The following is a 25,232-nucleotide window of genomic DNA, read 5'->3' as shown; positions in this document are numbered from 1 at the left end:
GTGATTGTGGATACATCAGGTTGTGTGCTAAATGCAATGTATTAAAAAATGACAAGGCAGATGAAGAGAAATGGGATATACAAAGCTAAAACATCCTGGCAGTGATTTTTGTCAGCCTTGCAAATTTCTTGAAAGAGAGTCATCCTCTCCTGTTCCTTTCTCTTTCTCTTTGAAGCTCTGGCTGTAATTTCTCCCTCCTGCATAGCACTGTTTGTACTTCTGGATTCTTGTTACAGTGGAGCTCTAGTGAAACACTTGCTACTTACATTGGAAGCCCTTGGCAATGCTGAAAATAATTAAACATAAAGCATTACTAGTGGTGTTGAAACGGGATAAACAGGCAATTTTACTTTTTGTTGAATTTGCCAAAATTAAGCGGTCCTAGGTTTTCACTCTGATTTTTTCTGACTGGTGTGGTAGCTGTTCATTTTAGTATTACACTAAAACTGTGGTTTTGCTCTCAATAGGGTGGAGCACAAATTAGCCTTGCTGAAATATGCAGATCCGGAGAGAAATCAACCCGTTGGTATAACCTCCTTAGTTATAAATATCAGCAGAAGCAAAACAGGAAAAGTAAACAAGGAAACAACCACTCTGAAGTACCCTGCACTGAAAAAACAGTAAGAACAGCTGCTTAAATGGAACAGATCTCTTCTAAATAGGACTAACACGAGGGTTTGTGTGGCTGTTACTATAGAGAAGTGAAGGCTGCTGTGTTTATATTTACAACTTGAATGTGTTGTTAAGTGCAGCAAAATAATTAACTTGTTGATTCCAGATCTGCCCTTGTCCTGGGCTAAATACTTACTGAAATCTCTGCTCAGGAAGCTGAGGGGATGTGTAAGTGATGTGTGGCCTCCAGCCTTCCTGCAGTGCTGCCATGAACTGGCTGGGCAAATCAAGGCAGAGTTTGCACATGCAGGGCACAGAGGATGCTCAGCCTGGAGCTGCACACCTGCATGGGCTGGGGGAGCTGGGCCAGCTGTGCCCACAGCGCTGCTCTGGGGCTGCTCTGGGGCTGCTCTGGGGCTCTTCTCACCACACAGGCTGGGCACTGTGCACTCTCTGAGAGTCATTTCTTCACCAAAAGCCTCTTTCTCTCCTCAGGACTCTGTCTCAGCACTCTTGGAGCAGACAGCTGTTGAACTGGAAGCTGTGGAGAAGAAACTGGAGGAAAGCAGAAGCACTTTAACTAGCAGAGAGAGCTGGTAGGTGCCATCCCACCATCTTGTTGTGGAGTTATCAGAGCATTTGGCTGCAGAGGAAAAAGCAGATTATACTGAGCTGTGGGAGGCTTCTTCTTTTGCTGTTTTGGTGAAAAATCCTGTTTCTTCTGTTCTGGAGGTTGTCTTAGAAAATGAGAACAAAACTGATAAATGTTGAAAATTGTCAGTAGCACTATGCTAATTTTGTTATTTGTACAGTCTGCTATGGATGCCCTGAAAACTCCCCTCTGTGGTGCAAGGCTTTGCTTGAATTTTAATGTGGCTGTTCTTTATATGGTTCAGATTCAGATTTCCTTAGAGAAGTCCAACATTTGAAATAGAAAGCAAGCCTGACCAATGGGATTGATGGAGCAGCCTGCTGTGAGTTCAAGGCAGCTGAAAAGGGTGTTAAAACAGTGCTTCAATTTTGTCCAGTAACACTTTTTAACTCAGATTAATGGCATCCTGAGAGCTCCCCTCAAGATGCACTTGCCTTAAACTCAGACCACATGGCTGAACCCTCATCTTGCTTCTTCTGAAGCCAGATCAGGATGAAGTTTTTGGCAGTAATGTGGTCTTCTGGTGCAGCTTCTCCTTTCTAAGCCTGTGTTTGTGTAATCTCAGTGGCTGCAGGGCCTGTCAGGTACCTGGCTGCCTTGGGGACGTGTTTAGAGTATTGTCCACAACAGGCCAGTTCAATAACAAAGATGATCTTTTCAGGCAAGATGAAGAGGTTCCTGACCTGGAAGAACAGGATGAGATCAGTGAAAATGAAGCAGAGGAGGAGGAGGAATTCTGTGCTGGAAAATTGCTGTGGGATACAGAAGAAAGTCTGAATTCCCAGCTGCACACAGAGATAGCAGTGAAGGTACAGTCAAGGGCCTTTTGAACAGAAAGATGATTTAAGCTTCCCATTGCTCAGCTGACTGGGTTGTTGCTGAGCTGAGCAAGGCTACAGCAGTTATTTGAAAGTTAACATTGATGATTAAATGTTTATCTACCTGAAATCTTTGTAAATAACTCTGTGTGAGCATTTTGTCCCACGGTTAGTACACCACTGTGTCATGCCTTCTCTTTGCTGCTCATGAAAACTGTTTTAATTAATGTGACAGTAGTTTTGACCTTGTTTAATTCTGAGTGTAACTGTAGTCAAACAGGGGTGTGCTGTATTCAGCTCTCTCTGTGCATTGATTTGGATCTTTGCTGCAGATGCACAACCAGTAAGATAATGGTCTTTAAAATCCTACCTGCTCTCTGTGGGATTACCAGGTCACAGTGATGTGTGGATGCACAGGCAAAGCCCATTGGAATCACTTGTGTTGTACAGCAGTCAGTGGATGCAGAGCTCTTAGGGAGCAATCCAGTTAATGCAGCAGAGCTCCAGGAGTGAAGTGTCAGGGAATGCTGCATGAGAGGGGCTAAAGAATGTCTGGGTTTGAATGCAGCAAGCACAGACGTGGCACAGGTGGCTGTCACACAGCCCTGGGGGTGTCCTGGGCACATGGAAAGCTGGCATTTACACTGCACTGTGTGTCTTTCAGGTGGACAAAGAGACCAACACAGAGAGCCTTGCACAGTCCTCGACTGTAGTTCGTCCAAAAGACAAAAGAGCAGCAAATCCACCCCAAAGTCAGTTTGTCAGGGGCAGCACCATCATCCGCTCCAAAACATTTTCCCCAGGACCACAGAGTCAGTACGTGTGTCGGGTAAGGAGAGTGATACCCTGAGCTTCTGAGTGCTTGTCTTCACTCACTCTGTATTTCTCACAGAAACCCAACAGTGCTTTCTTCTCTCCCCCTCTGACTTCAGAATTTGCTCTGTCCTCACCTCCTAGGCAGTATCTTGCCTTGGAACCAACAGCATTAAGCACAAATTTATCAGATATGTGTGTGCACATATATTTGTGGCACGTGCAGCTTGTTGAGATGCCCTGCCCTATCTGGAAGGGCTGCTGTAAGACAGTGATGAATAAGCTGCATATTAAAGTTTCCTGCTGCTTGAAGTGTTCTGGGCTAACTCAGTTAGCTCTGTCCATCTGATGAGGTGAACATAAACCTTTGATAGAAATGGAAAGGTAAGTACCTGATAATATCAGCAAAAAAACTGTGGAAACCTGAAAGTCACCAGTGTGCCTTGTGTGAAGGTAACTGAACAGGCCATGTGTTGGGTCAGATGTCCCTTCCCCTGCTTTGAAATGTTTATTCACAATTATTTCCTGAATTGAGGGTCAGAATAAGCTATAAATATCTCATCTTTTAAGTGGAACTGGCAAACAAGCAAGCACTGTCTTTTACCACACATGACGTGTCCCAAGTGGGCAAGCCATTAATACAGCGGGGCCAGATTTGCTGTGTGGGTTCTCCCTGGTTCAGCAGCAGGTGCTTCCAGAGGAACAAACCTTATTCATTCTGCAGTGCTGGAGTGGTACAGATGCTGTGTCCCAGTGCCTCTTCCCCTCCTCCCCCAGCTTTGAGAAGGGAATTAAAATTAAAGCCTGCTTGAGCTGAGCTCTTTGTAAGGATCTACAGACAACCAAAAATCAAGGCAGGCTGTGTGTAACATGGCAACTCTTCAGCTGATAAACCCAGGGGGAAAGCTTTCAGGTAAACTTGCCTCTTCCACCACTAGCTTAAAACACGGGTTATAGAAAAATACAGATTAGAGAAAGCAGAAATTTCTAATAAGATAGTCCCATGCTTTACATATGCTAGGAAATATTATTGTTTTATTATTATATTATTATTACTACTTACAGCTGATTTTTCTGGGCTGTTTTGCCCAGCCTAGTTACTTGCTCAGGAGAAGAGCAGTGGGGCAGAGTCCCATATCATAGTCTAACTTAGTGTCTCTCTTTGCTCACAGCCTATTTCCAAAAAGGGACAGAGTTGGAGGCTTGTGGCAGGGTCTGGCTGTGCCAGTGCATGTTGTGTACTCAGACTGGGGTGACAGCTGCCTGCATTTCACAAAACTTATAGTTCTGCTTACAGCAACCTCTGGTCTTGCTGGCAGTGTGTGTATGCACTGCTTGTATTTCTTTCATGAAAGATTTGTGGTTTTCACCTTCCTTTTCAGCTGAATCGCAGTGATAGTGACAGTTCCACACTATCCAAAAAGCCTCCCTTTGTGCGGAATGCGATGGAGAGACGAAGTGTCAGAGTGAAACGGGTAAGAACATCACCACTTTTCTTTTCCTCTAACACAGACACGTGCAAAAATCATAAAACTGTTTTGAAAGGAAAATTTGCAAACATAAATCAGTTGCCACGTGTTTTCATTCACAACCTTTTCTCTGTGTGCGAGAAGTCTCTCAAGGATTCTTTGAAATATCAGATTATGACTGGAACATTTAAGCTAGAACTCAATTAAAACATTTAATGTAGGAAAATGGTTCCTGGTATTTTCCATCTTGTCAGAGAAGTAACACAAACAGTTTTGCTGTGTTTATTGTTGTGAGATTCTTAAGTATTTAAATAAATTTGAGGAGCTGAAACAGAAAAGAAGCTGAGAATGATGTCTCAGGTGACCCTGTTGTAGCAATGCCATGGCACACAATAAACCCCTGTGCCCATTGTGATGGCAATCACTAAGATTCCCCCAGGATACTGACACTGAACTCCTAAGGAGATGGTTTTCTTGGGACAGCTTGTGTTTGAAACTAGCAGAAGGCAATATGTTACTGGAAAAAGGAATCACAGGTTTTTCTGCAGCACTGTGGATTCATCTGAAGATGAGACATTAAACTTAGGAGGAAGGTGTGCAAGCAAGACTTGTTCAGTTGGCAACGCTGCCAAGGGAGAACTTGAGTGGAAGCACAGAAATGAAAACACTTATCTATAGAAATGAAAACACTTATCTATAAGAATTCCTTGAGATTGTGGTATGTCTCAAGACAGACTGGAAAGCAGGATCAATAGAGATGGTTTGTGTGAAGAGAAGCATTAGAAGGATGGGTCTCACGATGTGTTTGGCACTTTGTGGGTGGAGTGGTTGGGACAGTTCTCCTCAGTGTGCTCACAAACCCCTTCTCTCCCAGCCTTCAATCAAGGCCTTCGGTACAGAGCGCCTGATCCGCACCTCGCTGGACCTGGAGCTGGACCTGCAGGCTTCAAAAACCTGGCACGACCAGCTGGTTCAGGAGATCTCAGTGCTGAGGGAACTGAAGGAACAGCTGGAACAAGCTCAAAGTCAGGGTGAAAAAGAGTTGCCACAGTGGGTGAAGGATGATGAGAGGTTTCGACTGCTGCTGAGGCTTGTGGAGAAACGAGTGAGTCATACCTGCCTTGATTGGGGTTTTGTTGCACTCAGTGGAGAAATTTTGGGAACAGGGGACTTTGGACAGTCAGTAAATGAAGCCTGAGCACTGTTAGTCACTCCTGTCTGCCACATACAGCTCTATCAAGCTGTTAGTCCTGAGCCCTTCCATTCACCAGCAGAGAGATTTGCTGCCCTAGCAGAGGTGTGAATACAACAAGTCACAAATGCCATCTGTTGTGCCAAGTGTGTGCCCCCAGTCTGCAGGAGGTGTGGTGTGTGGTGGTTGGCACTTACCTTACTCTACATCACACCCTCCCCCATGCACAGGGCTCCTTCTCAGCTTCTGGGATTTCTCAGCACCTCTGCTGGCACCAGGCAGAGACCAAGCCATGCTGGCACCAGGTGTAGGAGGCAGTTGGTGTGAGGTGCTCTGTGGGGTGCTGTGTGTGCAGATCTTCTGCCTTAAAAGAAGATCAAGATCTTTGTATCAAGAAGATACAAGAGAAAACTGACAGAAGCCATTATTCTTACCACAGGCAGGAAGGACACCTTACAAAAAGCTCTCTCCCTTAGAATGGTTAGTTGTCAAGCTGCAGTTTAGCTTCTGTGGCTTGTGACTTCCAGAGTCAACAGTTTCCAGACCCCTCAGACCTGCAGCTGAAATGGAGGTCAGTTAGGATAAGATAATTCCTCCTGGAAACACAAACAAGTCTTCTCCATTATTCATTTAGGTGCAAAATCCAGAGCACAAGTGTGAGCTCAAGGCTGATAAAATGATGAGAGCTGCTGCCAAGGATGTCCACAGGCTGCGAGGGCAGAGTCGAAAGGAGCCTCTGGAAGTGCAGTCATTCAGGTAATCCTAGGTAAAGGGGAGGAAAAATGGACTACTACCATGATTTTTCTGTGGGTGACTGAGATGCTGATGAGGAAGACTGATCTCTGCAGAAGTAGTTAGCTGTTCTGCTTAAATAAGAGCTTCTGTATTTTTATATCCAAGTATAAGGTCTGACTCAGGGGAATTAGTTGCAGGACTGCATATGATCAAAGCAAGCAGCATTCTCCAAGTCATTCCCCACCTGGCAACAAATTCTGTAACATAGAGGCAGCCCTTTGCTTCCCTAAGTAACAGACCCAGAAAAGAAAAAGCCCTGAAATGGCTTTTGGTAAGGTCAGTATTATGGCTTTAACTCGTGTCTGATAAGTAAATAAAAAGCGTAGGTTGTGTACATCTGCTCCCTGTGGGGACAGCTGGTGGGGTAAATTCTCCTGTGGATGCTGGACATTTCTGGCAGGATTTCTGTTGCATTAACAACTGATCATCTTTTTTCAGAGAGAAAATGGCGTTTTTCACACGGCCAAGAATAAACATCCCAACACTCTCTGCGGACGATGTGTGATCACCATAAAGTATTTGCTTTCTGGACAATTCTACAAATGCAGATTGGGTTTTGAAGTTATTTATGTGGTATTATGAAGGTACCAAGGCATTTGTATATTAGAGCTTTTGTCAGTATGTGGATGTTTTGAAGATTTTTAGGTTAAAGTTATATCATCACAGAAACCAGCATTAAAGTGACAAGATTGTATAGTTTGTATATTTAGGAATGTATTTTTGGGAAATAGAATTTTAAATAAGAACAAAATGCAGCGTAAGGTGCTGTTATTCTTAAATAATGCTGTTTAGACTTTTTGTACAGCTCTACCTTTTAGAGGTTTTACTGCAATAAAATAAATTTGAAGGAACCTCACCCCTACCTTCTATGATGTTCTGCATCAGACTCTCCTCTGAGTGATGTATTTTGTACCCTGTGGGGAATGCTGGGAGCCAGCTGGGGCTCCCAAGTGCTGTGAACGAATTCTCTGTGAGCTGTGAAGCATTTGTGTTTCCTGCCAGGTCATAAAAGTAGGTGTGAAGTTCAGAGTACTTGCACTTTTAACGTTTGTACTACAGCTCATGTCTGTAATGGGTCTGTTAAGGTAACGTGGGGAGCCCATTGAAACCACTGCTGTGGGAGGAGGGCTGCAGGTTTAAAGTCCATTTTAGGTTTTTCCAATAAAGTGACCTTTCTGGACAAACCTGTCTTCTTGTTTTTTGTCTTGAGTGAATCTTCTCATCCCCTGGCACCTAAACTGGGGTTCTCTTGTGTTGCCAGCTGGAAGCATATAGCTCTTCACATCTTGTCACAGGAGATGCTGTAATGGACTCATTTCATATAATCATGGGATATCCTGAGCTGGAAGGGACACACAGGGATCATCCAGCCCTATCCCTGCACAGACACCCCAACAATCCCACCCTGGGCATCCCTGGCAGCGCTGTCCAAAGCTCTGCTGGCCGTGCCCATTCCCTGGGAGCCCGGGCAGTGCCAGCACCCTCTGGGGAGCCAGAGCCTTCCCTGATCTCCAGCCTCAACCTCCCTGACACAGCTCCGGCCGTTCCCTCGGGTACTCACTGTTTTTCCTCCCTGCTGGACATTCCCTGTGCCCATTTTGTACCCACCTGCTGGGGAGGGGACACAATTCAAAGTGCTGGGTGGTAACACGGAATGCAGGGCTTTGAGGGTGCTATTCCCTCTTCCCTATCCCTATCCCTATTCCCTCTTTCCCTTTCCCCTTTCCCTATCCCTATTCCCTCTTTCCCCTTTCCCTATCCCTATTCCCTCTTTCCCTTTCCCCTTTCCCTATCCCTATTCCCTCTTTCCCCTTTCCCTATCCCTATACCTATCCCTATTCCCCCTTCCCCTTTCCCCTTTCCCTTTCCCTTTCCCTTTCCCTTTCCCTTTCCATCCCTTTCCCTTTCCCCTTATCTCTATTCCCCCTTTCCCTTTCCCTTTCCTTATTCCCTCTTTCCCTATCCCTATTCCCTCTTTCCCTTTCCCCTTTCCCTATCCCTATACCTATTCCCTCTTTCCCTTTCCCCTTTCCCTATCCCTATACCTATTCCCTCTTTCCCTTTCCATCCCTTTCCCTATCCCTATCCTTATCCCTATTCCCCCTTCCCCTTTCCCTTTCCCTTTCCCTTTCCATCCCTTTCCCTTTCCCCTTATCTCTATTCCCCCTTTCCCTTTCCCTTTCCTTATTCCCTCTTTCCCTATCCCTATTCCCTCTTTCCCGTTCCCGTTCCGCTCACGCCGCAGGTGTCCAGGCCGCCCCCGTTCCCAGGGCAGCACTCCCGGCCGCTCCGGCCCCGCCGGGGTCCTCCCCGCCGCCCGGGGGCGCTGCAGCCGCGGCCGCGCCGCTCCGGCCGCTTTCCGGTTCCCGCGTTGCCGGTCCCGGTTCCGGCCGCCCGAGGATGGAGGCGCGCGTGGCGCAGTCCGCGGCGAGGCTGGCGCGGCAGGTGCGGGGCCGGGCCGGGCGGGACGGGACGGGACAGGACAGGACAGGACAGGACAGGACAGCCGGGCACGGCACCGCACGGACCGGGACAGCCCCGACCGGCACAGCTGTGGGGCTCCACGGGTGCAGGGGGCGGGCGAGCCCCAGGAGCGCTCCCCGGTACCGATGCCCGCGCAGTGCCGGCAGCCCCGGGCGGGTGGCTGGGCCCCGCGGGAGCGGGAGCTCTGTCTGGGAAGAGAAGGCGGAGAGCGGGCAGGGCTGAAGCGCTTCCTGGGCTGCTCCCGTCGGTGCCGGACTGAGGGCAGGGCTCCATTGCTGCCCCGTCTCACACCCAGGGCGGGATCGCGGCCGCGTTCCGAAAACGCTTCCCGACCGTCAGCGGAACCGGGTGCCACCGCCCCCGTGCCGTGTGGGGCGTGCTCTGGCCGGGCAGGGATCCCCCGGCGGATCCGGGAGCGCTGGGCAGCCGGGGAGGGATGCGCCTCCTGTGTGCTGGCACGCTGGTGAACAGCTTTACTGCAGCCACAAGGTGCTCAGGTTGGGAAAAGGTGGTGACACCCCTCTGCCTTTTCAGTGACGATAATAATAGAAAATAGAACTGCCAGGTCTGGCCTGGTCCATGACCGGTACTGACAGTGAGTGCAGAGGCAGCTTCAGGAAGGCTTTGACCCCTCCAGGGTCACTTCTCATGCCTTGCCCATTGCTCAGGAGCATCCAGCTGAGAGCTCCTGGACTTTGGCCTTTGGGATTTTGCCTGCCATACTTGTGTGCTCTTTAGCAACTTTTGAGCGTGTTTCCTGCTCACAACTTAAATATATGACAGGCAATGAGATCATAAATATGGCAGTTCAATCTCTGCACTCCTTCTTGCCTTTGATTTTCCCTTTCTCCTTTGTTGCTGCTAGGAGATGAAGGACATCTCAGGTGTTCTGGCAAAGTGGCTCTCCCTTTGCTGTCACTGCTGTTTGGTCGGTAGTCCCAAAGCAGATTTCAGGCACTGGAAGCAGAGCAGGAGGGAGCAGGAGTGTTCAGCTCCAACTCCAGGAGGCTGCAGGAGGCCGTGCAGAATTACTGAGCCTCACTCTGCCTGTCACTCCCAGCCACATGCTCCCTGTTTCCAGCTGCAGCATGCCCTGGAGCCTGTGGGGAGCCAGCCTGCAGGAAAATAACCCAACAAAGAGCAAGCAGTGTGTGCTCAGCCGGCTCAGCAGGGCTTGGCAGAGTAGGAGTAGAGATAAAACTGAGCAGGAGGCAAGGAGAGGAAGGAAGAGTGGTGTTCTGCTCCCTTTGGCTTTCTAAGGCCATTTTCTCCCCTTTATGATTTTTTTCTTTTGATGGAGAAAAGGTCTGTCATATTAAAGCCCAGAGACAGAAGCCTGTGCAAGTTTCCTGTTACCCAGCTGCTCAGTTAGGGTTCTTGGAAGACAGTCTTATGTGCTAAGGGAAAATGTAAGGATGATTTTGGTCCTCTGAAAAAGCTGTAGTTTTTTTGTATTCACAGGTGAGGGGAAGATTTCAGGTACTGAGCTGAGCAAAGAGCCCTTGGAGATGTCAGCATGGCCTCATGTAATTCCCACAGCTCCTCATGAGGTGGTCATCAGGTATGACCCTTTACTGACAAGTTGTGCAAGACAGTGCAGGTAGAATAAACCAGGAAGGGACACCTCCTGACCTGAACAGCAGTTTTTCCCTTCCTTTTCTCAGTCACCCATCTTTTAGATCAGAGATGTGTTGGCATTGTCTCCCTTCCTCACTTGGATGGTACCATGAGAGGAGTTGTTACAAGGCTTAGCTGTAGTTTTGTAGAGTGGTTTGTTTTTTAGGAAGAATGCAGCATTCATAATGTCCTTTCAATAACATGTGGCATTCACGGATCTTTGCTAGAGAATTAACTCTGTCACAGGGTGCTGTGTTAAGAGGCATTTCTGATGTAAACATCTGAAGACCTTTTTTCCAGGCAAGATCAGCAACATGGTTATGGGTGTAGGGGTCACAGACTCATGGCATACCTCAAGTAGGAAGAGATCCATGGATCACCAAGTCCACCTCCCCACTCCTCACAGGACTACCTAAAACTAAACCATATTGTTAAGAGCATATTCCAGATGCTCCTTGAAACCTGACAGGTTTGGTGCCACAACCACTTCTCAGGAGAGCTGTTTCAGTGCAGCAGCACTCTCCCAGTGAAGAACCTTTCTGAACCAGTCTGACACAGCTTAATTTCATTTTCCTGTCTCCTGTTGCTGCTCACCAGAGAGAGGAGAGTGGTGAGTGGTGTTCCCAGAGCAGGGATGTCCCCATTGCCAGTCTGGAGATGGAAGCTCTGCTCAGCTGTGTGGCTGTCCCAGCCCAGCTGCTGAGATCTCAGCCCCATCAGTTCTGGAACCCAGTGTAAGCATTGCTGAGTTCAGGCTTTTCTGCTGGGTCCTTTTGAATGAAAACTTCATTTCATCATCTGTTTAAGCTGTTGATGAGCACAATAAAAGGGAGACTGAAATGGCAGCAGCAGCACTGGGGTAGGCAGCTGGGCCACCATGGTGAAGAACCCTTTTGCTCTGAAATGGGGCCATCCTAAATGCCTCCAGGTGCCAGTGCTGGAAATTTGCTGGTTTGATGCAGACATGGGAAATAAGTAGATGAGACTTGCTGAACTGTGGCAGTATTTTAGAGTTTTTTATCTCCTGCCAAATCCAAGTGATTACAGTCACCCTGTGAAAGAGCTCTTTGGGCCAGATGTCTGCCCAGGGGTAGGTGATTTGGGCACTGTGGTTCTGGCTTCTGACCCTGCACATGGATAAATCTCTTTCCTTGTCCTCACCTGTAGTGTAACAGTGTGGAAAGAAGCTCCAGTTGGTTACTGGTCATGTCACCTCCTGTGAGTCTTCCCTTGGGTGGCCAGAGGTGTTTGTGATGATGTAGGAAAATCCAGCTCATATTCCTCTTTGGTAAAGCTTGTCAGTGGTACTGAAATAACCCAGTTATAACTTGGAGGGAATCTTTTAATGCAGGAAGAATACTTGGGAGCTGCTTGTTGTCTTAGACCTACAGAGATTTTAGTTTCAAAAGCAAAACGGGATTTTCTGGTTCTGGAGAATGTTTGCCTTTGATGCAGAACTCTCCTTGGGGTCTTGGAGGCCTGTCCTGAAGCTGGTGACTTCACTAGAGGGAAGATAATACTGTGTGGACACAGAATTTACAGATTGTGGGATATTAGGGGCTGAAGATAACTTTGCACTTATGTTTAAAGCACATTCTAGGCTTGGGGGATGAGTTATGTATGTCATTGCTCTGATGTTTATAGCAATAATGGCACTGAAACTTACAGTGACACAGCTGTGAAAACACAGAGAAGTCTCCTGTGCTGTTTTTTAACTTGAAGTATAGAAGATTTTACAAATGGGTCTATAAATTATGTGAAATGCTACCAAATCAGGCCAGGAAGAAAAGTTGAAAATAAACAAATCTATTTGCTGATGTTTATATGGGGGAAGATTTGTGTTTGTATGTAAATGAGAGAAAAACTGAAAAACTGATTTTTGGAACACCTGCCTTGGGTTTTGAAAAGAAAAGCTGAAATGGAACTATTTGAAGTGAGTTGCTTATAAGGTAAAGCTGTGCTGTTCAGTGATTTTAATTGTGTAAATGCCAAACTAGAGGATTTGTTACAGGTTTGGGTTTTTTTCTTTAAAGCCCTGTTTCTTCACATCCAAACTGCAGGAAGCAGCATTGTGTTCTCCTCTGTAGCAGAGGAGACCTTGAGGTTGTAACAGAAGTGTGCCATAAACTGAAGCACAACTGAAGAATGACCTCAAAAGTACTGATTTTCAGCTTGGCCCACAAATAGGCCAATCTTGAGATTGTTTTGCCTCAGCCTAGGTTTTTGAGCATGTGCAGTTAGTTACAGCAGCATTCCTGGGAGCTGTTGTTCAGGTGGACATACAAGACCAAGAGATGGCCCAATTTTTTTCCTAATTAAATAGTCTGATTGTTTGAAGAGCAGCAAAGTAAATGAGCCCTTTTTGATAAGGTTTGGTGGCCTACAATAACAGCCTGCGCTGTGTCCTGCTGTGGAAGTGCTGGCAGAGGAGAGCCTGGCTGAGGGAGCCAAGGGGGTGCCAAGCCAGGGTGAGCAGTGCTCACTGCCTCCCTCCATAGCAGCAGCAAGGCCCTCAAACCTTCAGTGGCCTCCAGGATTCTGTGTCAGAGCCAGCTTTGTGGCTCAGAGCACAAACCCTGTTACGGGGAGGACAAGACATGGGCAACAGAGATGAAACTTCAGCTGTTTGGTTTCTTTAGGGTGTGGGGTGAGGAAGATTCCTGCTCCTTGCAGCAGCTCTGAACCTTTTTGCTGCTGACAAATTTGTCTGAGTTGGGGCTGTGAAGTCTGGTGGACACAGGGAAGTGTATTTGGAACATAGAGGCCCTCCTGAAGTTCCCAAGTGCTCCTGAATGCCTTGTGTCAGTTTTAAGGGAGAAGACATACATTTCCTTCCTGGACAGGGCAGGAAAGGTTGTGTGGCCAGGTGGAAGTGAGTGCAGCCTGCAGAAATGCCCCTGTGGAGCAGCACACTACTTCTGGCATTCCTGTCTCTAGGTGGGGTTTGAGCTTGTGTTTCCTCCTCTGAAGCTGTGCCCTGTGAGATGGTGAAACAGGCTAAAGGGAGTTTTGAGTCAAATAATTTGATATCTTTGTTAAAGGTGGAGAAAGTGCTTATTTGGGGACCATCTCATTAGCATGTCCTGTTGTCTTTCTTGTACTTCTGTCTTGATATTAGTCAGACTATTTTCTTAATGAAAGAGTATTTCAGAATCCTTGTTTTTCACACAACTAGAAACAATCTTGAAATATTGTTTGGAATTATTCAGCTTACATGTCATTGCTGTTACCTTTAGAAGGCAAACTAGCACTGTGCCTGAGATCTTGCAGCTCCTCACCTCTTATCCCCTCTCCAGGAATTACTGTGTGACAACTCAATTTTCTTTTCAGGAAAACGAGATCAAGCTGCTAAGTGCAGAAATTGAGCGTCTGAAGAACTTTGGGTGCTTGGGAGTCTCTCCAAGTTTGGAAGGATTGCGAGACGAAAACGCAAAACTCAAGTACCGGCTAAACTTCCTTAAGAAGGTAAGAAAATTAAAAATCATTGCTGGACCTTGTGGGTGTTTTGTTGTCTTTAGGACAAGCTAAATAAATGGTGTGAGTTTGTTACAGCTCTGATGTGTGACAGCTCTGCATTCTGACACCTTAATTGGTGGCACATCAGATATTTCTTGGTTCTTTAAACAGGAATCTGTTTTATGGAAGATGTCAATAGGTCAGTAAGCCCACATGGTCATGTCTGGGGCAGTTTTTGACCAGGTGGCCCAGCTGAGGTCTGTCCCAGGCTCACCAGCACAGGTGTGAGAAGTAATGCAGCCCTGCAGTCAGGGGAAGGTTTGTGCTGGGAGGTTCAGCAGGAGAATCATGTGATTTTTATGTTGTATACATTGCTCCTGTGCCTGGAGGTGTCAGCCAAATCTGTCAGCTGTGCTTTGCCAAGGAGAAAAGTGGGATGTAACAGCTCCTCAGATGTTGGGAATTTAGCCTTCTGGATTTTGGTGGTTTTCTTTTTCAGAGCCTTCAAGAGGAAAGAAGTAAATCAACCAAAAGCATGATTAATATCAACAGCTGTCTCCAGGAGATCTTTGGAGCTGCCATTCAGGCTGCCTACCCAGACTTAGAAAACCCTCCTCTGGTGGTGACACCAAGTCAGCAGCCCAAATTTGGGGACTACCAGTGTAACAGTGCCATGGGCATCTCACAGGTAAATGATTCAAACAATGTCAACAAAGAAGCAAAAATGGGGATGTTGTCTGTTGGAAGCTAAGGGATAGACAGCACAGTGAGAGTTGCAATATGGGACTTGTTCTGGGCTGAGAATTGAGTGAGTATTGAATGGCATTTTAAGGGAAGCATTGGCCTTTACAGAGCTGGCCTTCAAACCTGTGTTCAGGTGCCTGGTATGAGGGAGTTAATGTGTGTGGCGCAGAAAATCTGCTTGGTTCATGGGATCTAAATCAAATCAGGATTTAAGTGCTGCATCGATTTACTAATGATGTGCAATTAACTACCAATTAGTGAGTTGTATGTTTGGAAGTGAAAACAGCAAAACAATAAATCATGATTCTAGAGAATTGCAGAATCTTGAGAAACACCTGCATGTCTCTAACTGCTCTTCTCTAGTGCCAGGAAATATCTCCACATGTTTGTGTGCACATACCCCCTTCTCACAGGGCAGGTGACAAAGGGGCATCTCCAGCTTCCCCTCTTGGCTCACACCTCCCATTGCTGTGGTTTCCTCCTGCCCACAGACACAGATGGCAGAGCAAAGGGGCCCAGGTGCTGCCCTGTGCTCTGTTGAGTCTGTGTCTAACATCCCAAACTGCCCTCCCTGAGCTCCAGCCAGAAGGCACTGGGCATTGTCAGGCCTGGGTGTGCTCAGGAAGTGCCTTCTCAGAGCTCAGCCAGGTGTGGATTGCTGCTCAGGCACTAACCCCTTATACTCCTCTGGCTCAGTCCTTTGTTTAGCATCTCTTGTTAATTCCCTGGGTACAGGGAGTTTGACCAAAGAGAACCTAAATAGAATCAGAGACACTTCAGCAGTTGCTCAGCCTGCTCAGTGGGCTGGGACTGTGCTGAAGTAAATCCAGGAGGTGTGGGAGAAAGAAGGCAGTGTGTTCTAGCTTAGGTGCTGAAACACCCAAACTTTCAGTGCATTGATGCCTTTGGGTGACTAAGTAGACACTTTGTAATTACAGATCTTTTATTTGGCAATCTAAACAGAAACAACTCCTCTTTTTACACCTCCTATTGTCAACTCACCTTTATTAACCCATTAGACTGGCAGTTTTGACACTGAACTTGCCCTGCCACTCGTGGAACTCTGCTGGCCCAGGTTGTCCCCCCCTGTACAGTGAGCATGGCTGGGGCAGCAGGAGCACCATACGTGCCAGGCAGCAGGCTCTGAGCTGCAGTGCCAGGCAGAACTGCCCTCCCAGATCCCGTGTCCCCCCTCAGTCTCATTAGCATGTTGTCACTGTGTGCCACCCTGGGTGACTGCACTGCCACTTCCTGACCGCCGCGTTACCCCAATTAACTCGCGGTCGGGATTCTCGAGCAGCCCAGGCTTCCCAGCACGATGTGGCTGACATAACTGGGTGTCTGAACAGTCCCCCTCCAGCCAGGGTTTGAGGTCCAGGCTGTCAGCTGTGCTGGGGAATAAAGGTTCCTAGTGTGGCCTTGGCTGAGGAGTTTGTTCCTGGGCGGGCAGGCAGTGTGCTGGGCTGGAGCTGTGCTCACACAGGCAGTGTGTCAGCATGGCAGAGCCAGGGGCTGGGAGCAGCACGCTGGGGACTTTGTGTCAGCCTGTTTTAGGGGCTTGGCTGTGGTGCAGGTCTTCACAGGGTGTCCCCTGGGCAGAGCTGGAACACGGGTCAGGGTCACTGGGACTGCCAGCAGAGCGGGAAGTGCCCTGACTGGGGCAGCACTGGTACGTGCCAGGCAGCAGCCTCTCTCTGCAGGCTGCTGATGTGGAAAGGACCCTCACAAATGCCTATTGTCTTCCTGGGAGCTCATTAGCATATTAATGCTTGGGGTTTCAGCCAGGAGCTCCAACAGGAGTGTGGTAACCATTTCTGGAATGGTTGACATAAGGTGCCTGTAATCTAGTGTAACATGCCCATAATCTGGGTTTGTATTTATTTTTCCTGTAGTTTACACTTTGAGTAACACTAAAGCCACTGAGGTTTGCTTTTCTTGCCCTTTTTAAGCCTTTACCATCTTGTAAGAATCCTGTGTATGACAGGTTAAATAGAAAACTGAAACTTTAGTAGAAATACATTTTAGAGCAGACTGTAAATTAGCAAATACAAGGAGTGAGTGTAAATTCTGAGTTGACAAAGAGGTACATCATCTTTGTGGCCTCAGTGGAGTTGTTTTCAAACACATCACAGTAATACTGGAAAATCATGTGCTCAGAAACAAATACTTGTGGTCATTTTATACAAGTGTGAATGTAGTGTTTGGCATGGGATGGGTTGAGCTAGCTTACAGAATCCTCCTAAAGGGTGTTTTTGTAAGATTTGCAAAAAGCTATGTGAGAAGGTGCTTTGGGAATGGACAGGGAAGTTGTGTAGTTGGACTAGATGATCTTCAAAGGTCTGTTCCAACTCAGACCACTCTGATACTATCATTGTATGTAAGCCTGTGTCCTGTTCTTTGAGTTCCTCACAGTGGGCTGCTCATGTCTCCAAGGGAAAAGGAGAGCTACTTTAACAGCAGTTTTTCTGATGCTCTTTGAAGAAAATTGGGTAGTGCTGGGATTATCTTTGTTTGCTTGGGTTGTTGGATTTTATTTATTTATTCACTTATTAATCTATTCACTTATTTATTTATTAAGCTTGAGACTAAGACAGGACTGAAGGCAGTTTGCTTTGGTTGTGTTTAATCATAAATAAACAGATCTGCTCTGAAACCACACTCAGCATCTGCTGGAGGCACAGTTCAGAACTTCAAATGTGAATGCTGGCAGAGCTGAGGACACCCATGAGACTGATCAACAGGATTGTGAAGCATTGAAGGACTGTGCCAGCTATGTTGATTTTTAAAGGGTTTGTCCCTTTTACTAGCTTAGAAAAATACAAATTTACCAAACCACTTAGAAGGTTTTGTAAAATAGCCTGGGAGATTTTCTTCTGACATAGGGGCTGCTCTGAGCAGGAAGAGGTGAACATGTTGGGTCCAGTCAGGCTTGTGCTGTGGAGAACTGATCCAGTCTGTAAAATTGGCTAGAGATGTTTCTCTTTGTGTGTATCTCTGGAGCTGAAGTGCTTCAGTATCTGTGCTCTCTGTTTTGCTCTCTAGAATGTTTCAGAGGACTGAATTTTCCTTGATCTTTGCTGTGTTCCAGATACTGCTCAAAACCAGGGAACAGAAGGTCAGCCCACGAGAAATTGCAGAGAGAATAGTAAAAAACATTCCTGCCAATGAATGCATTGAGAAGGTCGAAATTGCTGGTCCTGGTAAGATAGTTTCATTTTACACACTTTGTATATCTTAGAGCAAAAAGGGCAGTTATATTGTGAAAAGGAAGCTGAGTTGAGTTCTACTGTTTTGTGCTTTAAAACTGCAGTTTCACAGTGGATTAGCTTCTTCTATCTTGGTGAGCTTTGTAGCACTCAGACTTGTGCAGCAGGAGAGAATCTACTTCTGTATTAGAATTGGTAGGTATGATCATGAGCCCTTTAATAAGCAGTTTTTCCACTCATCCTTAAGGGAGCAGCTTTTCCTCTTTCAATATTGGTGATGGGAATCAAGCCACAGTCAGGAAATCACAGCAAAAATGGACAGCCCTTTTTGCTGTTGCTTGCAGGGTGAGGAGATCTTGTCCTCTCAGAACTGAGAAGCTGGAGTCTCTTGGAGGTTATTAATTGCTGCATTTATTTTGTTCCTGTGACCCAGGGAAAAATACAAGGACTCATATTCCTTAGGGCTTCAGCATAAACACAACAATCCCATGGCACAGCCTTTTAGGGCTAGAGCTTGTTCATTGGCTCTGTGAAGCAGGAGAAGTAAGACAGTGTCATACCCTGAACATAAATTATCCCAGATAAAATTATATGTTTTAGGATATTAATTTTTAATAAAAGATAAAGCAGGATTGGGTTTTGCATTCTGGAAACCAAATTACTTATTTTCTCACAAAAAATGTTTCTATAAATTCATTATTGAGTGACAGTGTACAAAAAGGAGTTATGTCAATGGTGTAGCTTGCAGCATCTGACTCCTGCAGTAAAGGCTGTAGTGATGTGAACAGACTCTTCTAATCTGGGAACAGAAATTGTCTTCAAGTGACAGCTTTGTTGTCCTGTGACTGAAAAATGTTTTGTCAAGCTGACTTCATGTGCTCTTGTGCTTGATGCATGAAAACAGAAATCCAGGGGGGAAGGAAACAAAAAACAATCTGAGGCACTTCTGCAGCCCCAGCACCCAGCACTCACTGTTGGCTTTTTTCCTGCAAAGGTTTTATCAATGTCCACTTGAAAAAGGATTTTGTGTCGAAGCAGCTGAGCAGTTTATTGATCAATGGAGTTCAACCACCAGCTATTGGCAAAAGGAAAAAGGTACAGCAGTAAGCACACAGCCATCTTGCTACAGGGGAGATGTTCTGAACTGCAGTATCTTTGAAACTGCCCCCTGAAGGGATGTGCTGAGCAGATGTCCATGTCAGCAGGGTGTTAGAGCAGAGTATGTGGGATGTGGCAGAGGAACGGGGGCCATGGGGTCGATCACTTGCACTTGCTGTGGTCTCTGGTGGCTGAGGGCCAGGGCTCCCTGGGGATGGGGGTTGTGCCCAGGTCACTCTGGGAGTGATCCCTGACCCTCAGCTGGGCTGCATAACGCTCGCTCTGATGTTCCTGCTGAGGGTCAGCGGGGGTGATTCTCCTTCCCACTGCTGCCCCTAACAAAACCCAGATCAAACACATGAAGGTGTGGGAATGGCCTTTTATTCCTGTGTTCCTTTGGTTCTGTGCCCAAGGTGGTGGTGGATTTTTCGTCCCCCAACATTGCAAAGGAGATGCATGTTGGCCACCTGCGCTCCACCATCATCGGGGAGAGCATGTGCCGCCTCTTCGAGTTCGTGGGTTATGATGTTCTCAGGTGAGGCTCTGGCTGGTGTGGTGGGCTTGCTAGGCTGTTTGTGCAGCCCCTGGCTCTCTGTTCTGCTTTGTATTGGTCTTAGTTTATAGCACATAACCCTTTATGGGTAGTAGATACTAAGTGGAGCAAGTGTAGCAGGGTTAGGAATCAGGGTGGACAGCAGCTTCAGTGCAGTGGAACTGGGGTTCTTGCCTGGGCTGGGTTTCTGGTATTATGTATGTTTCTTTTAGAATATATATTTTTGAAATGTGTGTCTTTTAAAGCCTTATTATTGTCCTCTTCAATTGCTCCAAGGTTGAACCATTTAGGAGATTGGGGCACCCAGTTTGGAATGCTCATTGCTCACCTCCAGGACAAATTTCCAGATTACTTAAGTGTTTCTCCTCCCATTGGGGATCTCCAAGCTTTTTACAAGGTATGTGTAGCAAAGCAGATTGAGAAGTTTTACAAATTGCAGCATAGTTTTGGAGAAATGAAAGAATTAAGTCACTGTTAATAGATTATTGTGATAACCAGCCATGGGGTGATGAATTGTGGCATCTGGTATTGAACTGTCTGTGTGGGCATGATCAAAGGCCTTTATAAGCACACAGCCTTTCTGTCTTGAGATGAGCATACTTGGAGAGCCTGTTCTGTGTGGTGGTTTGTTTCAGGGGAGAAAGCAGTGCTTTTCCATGTGTTTCCCTGCAGGAATCCAAGCAGAGGTTTGACACAGAGGAGGAGTTTAAGAAGCGAGCTTACCAATGTGTGGTGCTGCTGCAGAGCAAAAACCCTGACTTCATTAAAGCCTGGAATCTCATCTGTGACGTGTCACGCAGAGGTGACTTCACACATCTGGAATCATGTCTCAGCTCTACAACAGTGTGGCTTTCCTCACTTTATGTCTGAGCACACCCTTCTGTGTTCCCTTGAAAATCACTGCCACACTGCTAAGAGCAGCTGAAAGCAAAAGCCAGTACAACCAAAGTACTGGGCTGTCTTAAGTGGAGACTTTCAGCTAAATCTTTTGTCTCCTGAGTCCTAGTCTGATGCCTTGACCAAGAGGTGGATAATGCTTTTTCAGCCTTGCTGTACCCACTGCTAAATATGCCACTGGTTCCCACTATGTGCCTTTAATGTTAAGTATTATGTTTTGTTTCCCTCAAGAATTCCAGAAAATCTACAACTGTTTGGACATCACAATCATAGAGAGAGGGGAATCCTTCTACCATGAGATGATGAAAGACATTGTGAAAGAATTTGAAGATAAAGGTGAGGCTTTTGGTCTTGGATCAGAAGTTCTGCAGCTGTGAGGATGAGCATGGTGACCTCAATCCTATTCAGCAGGGCTCAGGGCTGATGCTTTTCAAGTTGCATCTTCCCCACGTTTGCTTTTTTTCTCAGCCACATTTCCTAAGAGGACATTTTATGGCTTTTCCTCATTCCAGAAGGCCTGAATCTTGCTGATATCAAAAGCAGTTTGTCTGTGATATTTGTAAGCAGTAGCACAGGGTACTACTGGAATTTATTGTATTCTGAGTAAACAGTCAAGGAGCAATATATGACAGACTTCCCAATCTTAGTGTTGTGACTGTGGGGACTTTGTCTGAGAAATCTCTGTGAAGTCAGTGGGATTTTGGGATCATGTTGACTTTGAAACTGGCAAGAAGCCAAATGCAGCATAAGAAGTCTCTGGTTTTATGTGTTCCTGTCTGGATTTTGCAGTTCTTGAGTCTCACCATCTGAAGTGTTCTGACTGTCTCACCTCAGAAAGACTCTGTGCAGAGTCCTCATCATACCTCTGCAGAGTTTCTGTTGCCTTTAATGTCATATTTTGTGATGGCTTTGTGGCTGTACAGGCAGATCTGGATGCAAGTGATGGGAGTTTTTGAATTAGGTCTTTCCTGGTAAGGCCACATTTGTGCAGATCTGCTTCCTTGTGCATAGTTCTGGAAGTGCTGTACAGAATAGGACTTGTGTTGACAAAGTGGTTCTCATTTTCATATTTTTGATTATGTGAGTGTGTGGCCTTTTCTTCCTGGTGGCAGCAGGGAGGGGAGGTGTTGCTGCTGGCCCAGAAGCTCCCTGCTGTGGTTCAGCACAGGATGTTTTCCATGCTTTGGCAGGGTTTGTCCAGGTTGATGATGGCCGGAAGGTCGTGTTCGTGCCAGGGCTTCCCTGTCCCGCTGACAATCATGAAATCAGATGGAGGTTACACCTATGACACATCAGACCTGGCTGCTCTGAAGCACAGGCTGTGTGAAGAGAAGGGTGACATCCTCATCTATGTTGTTGATAGTGGCCAGGTGAGTTCAGCACCCTCTGCTGTAACTGTTGGGGCTGGTCAGCACAAAGCGTGTGAAATGATGGATGCAACAGTAACACAGGTAGAACACCTCAGGGTCTTCAGTGTGATTGGGATATTGACTCCTTATCTGAGCAGTCATGGGAATCTCCCAGTTGCTGCTTTTGTAGAGCTGGAAAACTCTTGGAAAGGTTGAAGAATTCAAAGCAGAATTTGTCTGTGGAGTTGAAACACTTTTAAGTCTTATTGTGAGAGCATCATTGTGAATAGGATAAAGCTATGAAGAAACTGCACCTGGAGGAGTGGATTGAGAACCAGTTGTTGCTGTTTTATTTCCTTGCAGTCTGTGCATCTCCAAACCGTGTTTGCAGCTGGACAGATGATTGGCTGGTATGATCCCAAAGTCACCAGAGTGGCCCATGCTGCCTTTGGAGTGGTGCTGGGAGAAGACAAGTAGGTGTCTGGGTGTACTTTTTCCTCTGTCTGTACCTTGGAGAGAAAGTTTGAGTGAATGCAGGAGATTTGCTCTCATTCATTGACAAGTATGTATGTGGCACACCAAAAAAATCCCAAAAGAAAGCACTGGTTCCTGTGCTGTTACCCATAACTGTGTCATGGTGTTGTGTGTCATTGTCCTTGATCCTCAGTCACTGCTGCTGTGGTCACATTCCCTCTCGAGCCTGGCTCCTGCTGCCTGGCACTTGGATTGGCTGGTGGAAGCTCATGTGGCACTGGGAGATGGCAGTGGTAAAGGCCATGATTTTCATTACTTTCTACCTCCATGGTAGATGAAACAAAAATTGGGAAAACTCTGGTACTGGTATTGTGTGCTGCCCAGTGCCTGGAACTGGACAGTTCTCACTGTTGAGTCCTTCTGGCCATTCCTGCTGACCATGCTGTGGGTGCTCTCTCAGTTTTGGAGCTGTCCATGTGATAGCAATTCCTTCAATACAAAAGGATTTGCCATGTGCTTTTTTCCTAAGCTTGCTGGGCAGTAGGCAGAGGGTGGAAGTGTTTTGCCTGTTCTGCAGGTGGTCATTTTGGCTGTGTGTTTTCAGGAAGAAGTTCAAAACTCGTTCAGGGGACACGGTGCGTCTCATAGACCTGCTGGAGGAAGGACTGAAACGAGCCATGGACAAGCTGAAAGACAAGGAACGGGACAAGGTGGTTGTGACAGATTGCTTGTCTTTCCTGAGAACTTCCCAGATGAGTTCACAGACTTATGGTCTCTGCATTGCTTAATGAGATTCCTGTCTGTCTTGCTGCCTGCAGAGAACTGGATAGTGTGGGACATGGAATGTAACAGAAAGACTAAACTCTGTCCAAGCACAGTGTGAGGCAGTGAAATTGGGAAGGGTAGTGTAGGGGGAAGGGAAAAGTCCCTTTTTAAACAGGAACACCAGGAAGCAAGGAATAAAAAAACCCTTGAGAATCTCTAAAGGGCTCATAGGAGTCAGGCACTAAGTGCTTTGCCCTGCTGGCACTGTTCCATCAGAGAGGGGTTTGTAAGTGGCTTGACCAAAATGCTCCGTAAGAGTAGGAGGACCAACATTTTTTCCATGTACATGTAAGAAGCAGGAGCAGAGCACATCACACCTGGCTGGGGGCACAGAGGTCCTGTGGGCTGTCAGAAGAGGGAGTCAGCCCTAACCTGGGCAGGGCTGTGGTGCCAGTGGATTGCAGGAGAAGTGAGGAGTGGGTGTGGGGTTTTCTGGTGTAGAAAACCCCACACCTTCTCTACTTCTTTCCTGAAGTAGAGAAGTGTGTGTGAACTGAGCACCAGGTGGATAAATGCCCTCAGCAGCCTGGGCTCTCCTCCTGAGCCCTGCTGACAGGCCAGGGCTGTGCACTGTGCTTCATTCTTCCTCTTGACTCTTGCCTGTTTGCAAATTGCACCAGGTCCTGACGCCAGAAGAGCTGAAAGCTGCCCAGACATCAGTGGCTTTTGGATGCATTAAATATGCAGATCTGTCCCACAACAGGCTCAATGATTACGTGTTCTCCTTTGACAAGATGCTGGATGACCGAGGGAACACGGCTGCCTATCTGCTCTACGCCTTCACACGCATCAGGTGAGATGCAGGAGTTGGTGCTCTGCAGCTGTGTCACACAGGGACACATGGGCAAAGAGGTGACAGTCACATCAGTGCTCTTGGGGGTGTTTGTAAGAGAAGCCAGCTACACTGGTATACACCACGGACAAGATTTTATTTGTCATTGCACACGATGTGTCCAGTGCCACCCGGAATGGCTCCTCTGTGTGACACACAGCCCAGGGGGGAACTGTGGGAGTTCCTGGGAAGAAGAGGATTTAGGTGGTTGGAAAAGGATGCATCTGTGTTCCAGCAGCTGCTCAGCTCACATATTGCCACACCCCAGTTTTTCTGACACCCTGAGCCCTGGTTTGCTTGGCAGTATCAGCTGTCCTTGCTGATGCAGGTCCCTAGAGCCCATCCCTCCCTGTTCCTCTGCAGTGCCCTCCTGGATCGAGGGCTGACTGTCCTCTTCTTGCCCTGGTCACCCAGGATTGGGCAAGGGAGGCCATCAGCCCTGAGGCCAGACAGGTGGGCAGGCTGGGCAGTGGGACCCTCACAAGCAGCCTCTGTTCTGGACCATTCCAGGGCCATCGCTCGCCTGGCCAACATCGATGAGCAGATGCTGCGGAAGGCAGCCAGGGAGGAGGTGCTTGTCCTTGACCATGAGAAGGAGTGGAAATTGGGAAAGTGCATCCTGAGGTTTCCTGAGATCCTGCAGAAGATCCTGGAGGACTTGTTATTGCACACACTCTGTGACTACCTGTATGAGCTGGCCACCACCTTTACTGAGTTCTATGACAGCTGCTACTGCGTGGAGAAGGACAGGCAGACTGGTGAGTGTTGGCCAGGGGGTGCTGTGTGTGCCTGTGTCACATCCTGTGGTTACATCCAGCTCCAGGGTGTTACCCTGTGTTGGAAAGGCTGTTGCACTTCTGTGTCCATGTGGGAGGATTGACAGAGACTGGCAGAGCCCATGTTATGACTGAGCAGGAAGGTTGAGCAGAGCTGGGAGCAGCCAGGCACCTGGGAACAGGGGGGGTGGTCAGTCTGCCTGGCTTGGGGAGAGCAGGAAGGGTTTCATGTGCCACTGCAGGGCCTGGTTTTGGGAGCAGGGGCTTCCCCTGGGGAAGGTACTGTTGTTCTGAGCAGCTACTCCAGCTCCTCTGTCTGTGTTTTCCAGGCCAGATCGTGAAGGTGAACATGTGGAGGCTGCTGCTGTGCGAAGCCACTGCCACCGTCATGGCCAAAGGATTCGACATCCTGGGCATTAAGCCGGTGCAGAGGATGTAGCAGTTCCCTGTGGAATGACAATAAAGGGACTAAACAACTGCAGTTCTCTCTGTCTGTTGGAGTAGGGTTGTGGTAAGGGAAAAAAAAGCAGAGGTGGGAGGGAAAAGGAGAGAAAAGGTGTGTGGCTTCAG

General features: G+C 47.2%; 2 protein-coding genes across 2 annotated transcripts in view; both read left to right on the top strand.

Annotated features, from left to right (window-relative positions):
• WWC1 (WW and C2 domain containing 1) overlaps positions 1-7,535 on the top strand; it is a 66,620-nt gene extending 59,085 nt beyond the window's left edge. Inside the window, exons 16-23 of the mRNA XM_036391502.2 lie at positions 468-620; positions 1,108-1,208; positions 1,926-2,073; positions 2,747-2,911; positions 4,278-4,370; positions 5,239-5,469; positions 6,191-6,312; positions 6,790-7,535. Of these exons, the coding sequence (XP_036247395.1) occupies positions 468-620; positions 1,108-1,208; positions 1,926-2,073; positions 2,747-2,911; positions 4,278-4,370; positions 5,239-5,469; positions 6,191-6,312; positions 6,790-6,856 (1,080 nt within the window). The 3' untranslated portion in view covers positions 6,857-7,535. The remainder of the gene's footprint in view (positions 1-467; positions 621-1,107; positions 1,209-1,925; positions 2,074-2,746; positions 2,912-4,277; positions 4,371-5,238; positions 5,470-6,190; positions 6,313-6,789) is intronic.
• Positions 7,536-8,734: 1,199 nt separating this feature from the next.
• Positions 8,735-25,143, top strand: RARS1 (arginyl-tRNA synthetase 1). The gene is given in 16 exon segments (XM_036391768.1): positions 8,735-8,796; positions 13,783-13,917; positions 14,408-14,596; positions 17,741-17,852; positions 18,853-18,953; positions 19,370-19,491; positions 19,786-19,906; positions 20,182-20,311; positions 20,638-20,742; positions 21,597-21,646; positions 21,648-21,776; positions 22,119-22,228; positions 22,834-22,939; positions 23,675-23,847; positions 24,397-24,644; positions 24,992-25,143. Coding segments are annotated over 16 exon segments (1,986 nt in total). The 5' UTR covers positions 8,735-8,751; the 3' UTR covers positions 25,102-25,143.
• Positions 25,144-25,232: the final 89 nt, after the last annotated feature.

This window comes from Molothrus ater, chromosome 15, assembly GCF_012460135.2.
Source record: "Molothrus ater isolate BHLD 08-10-18 breed brown headed cowbird chromosome 15, BPBGC_Mater_1.1, whole genome shotgun sequence".
NCBI lineage: Eukaryota > Metazoa > Chordata > Aves > Passeriformes > Icteridae > Molothrus > Molothrus ater.
This window is presented reverse-complemented; position numbering and strand designations above follow the sequence as displayed.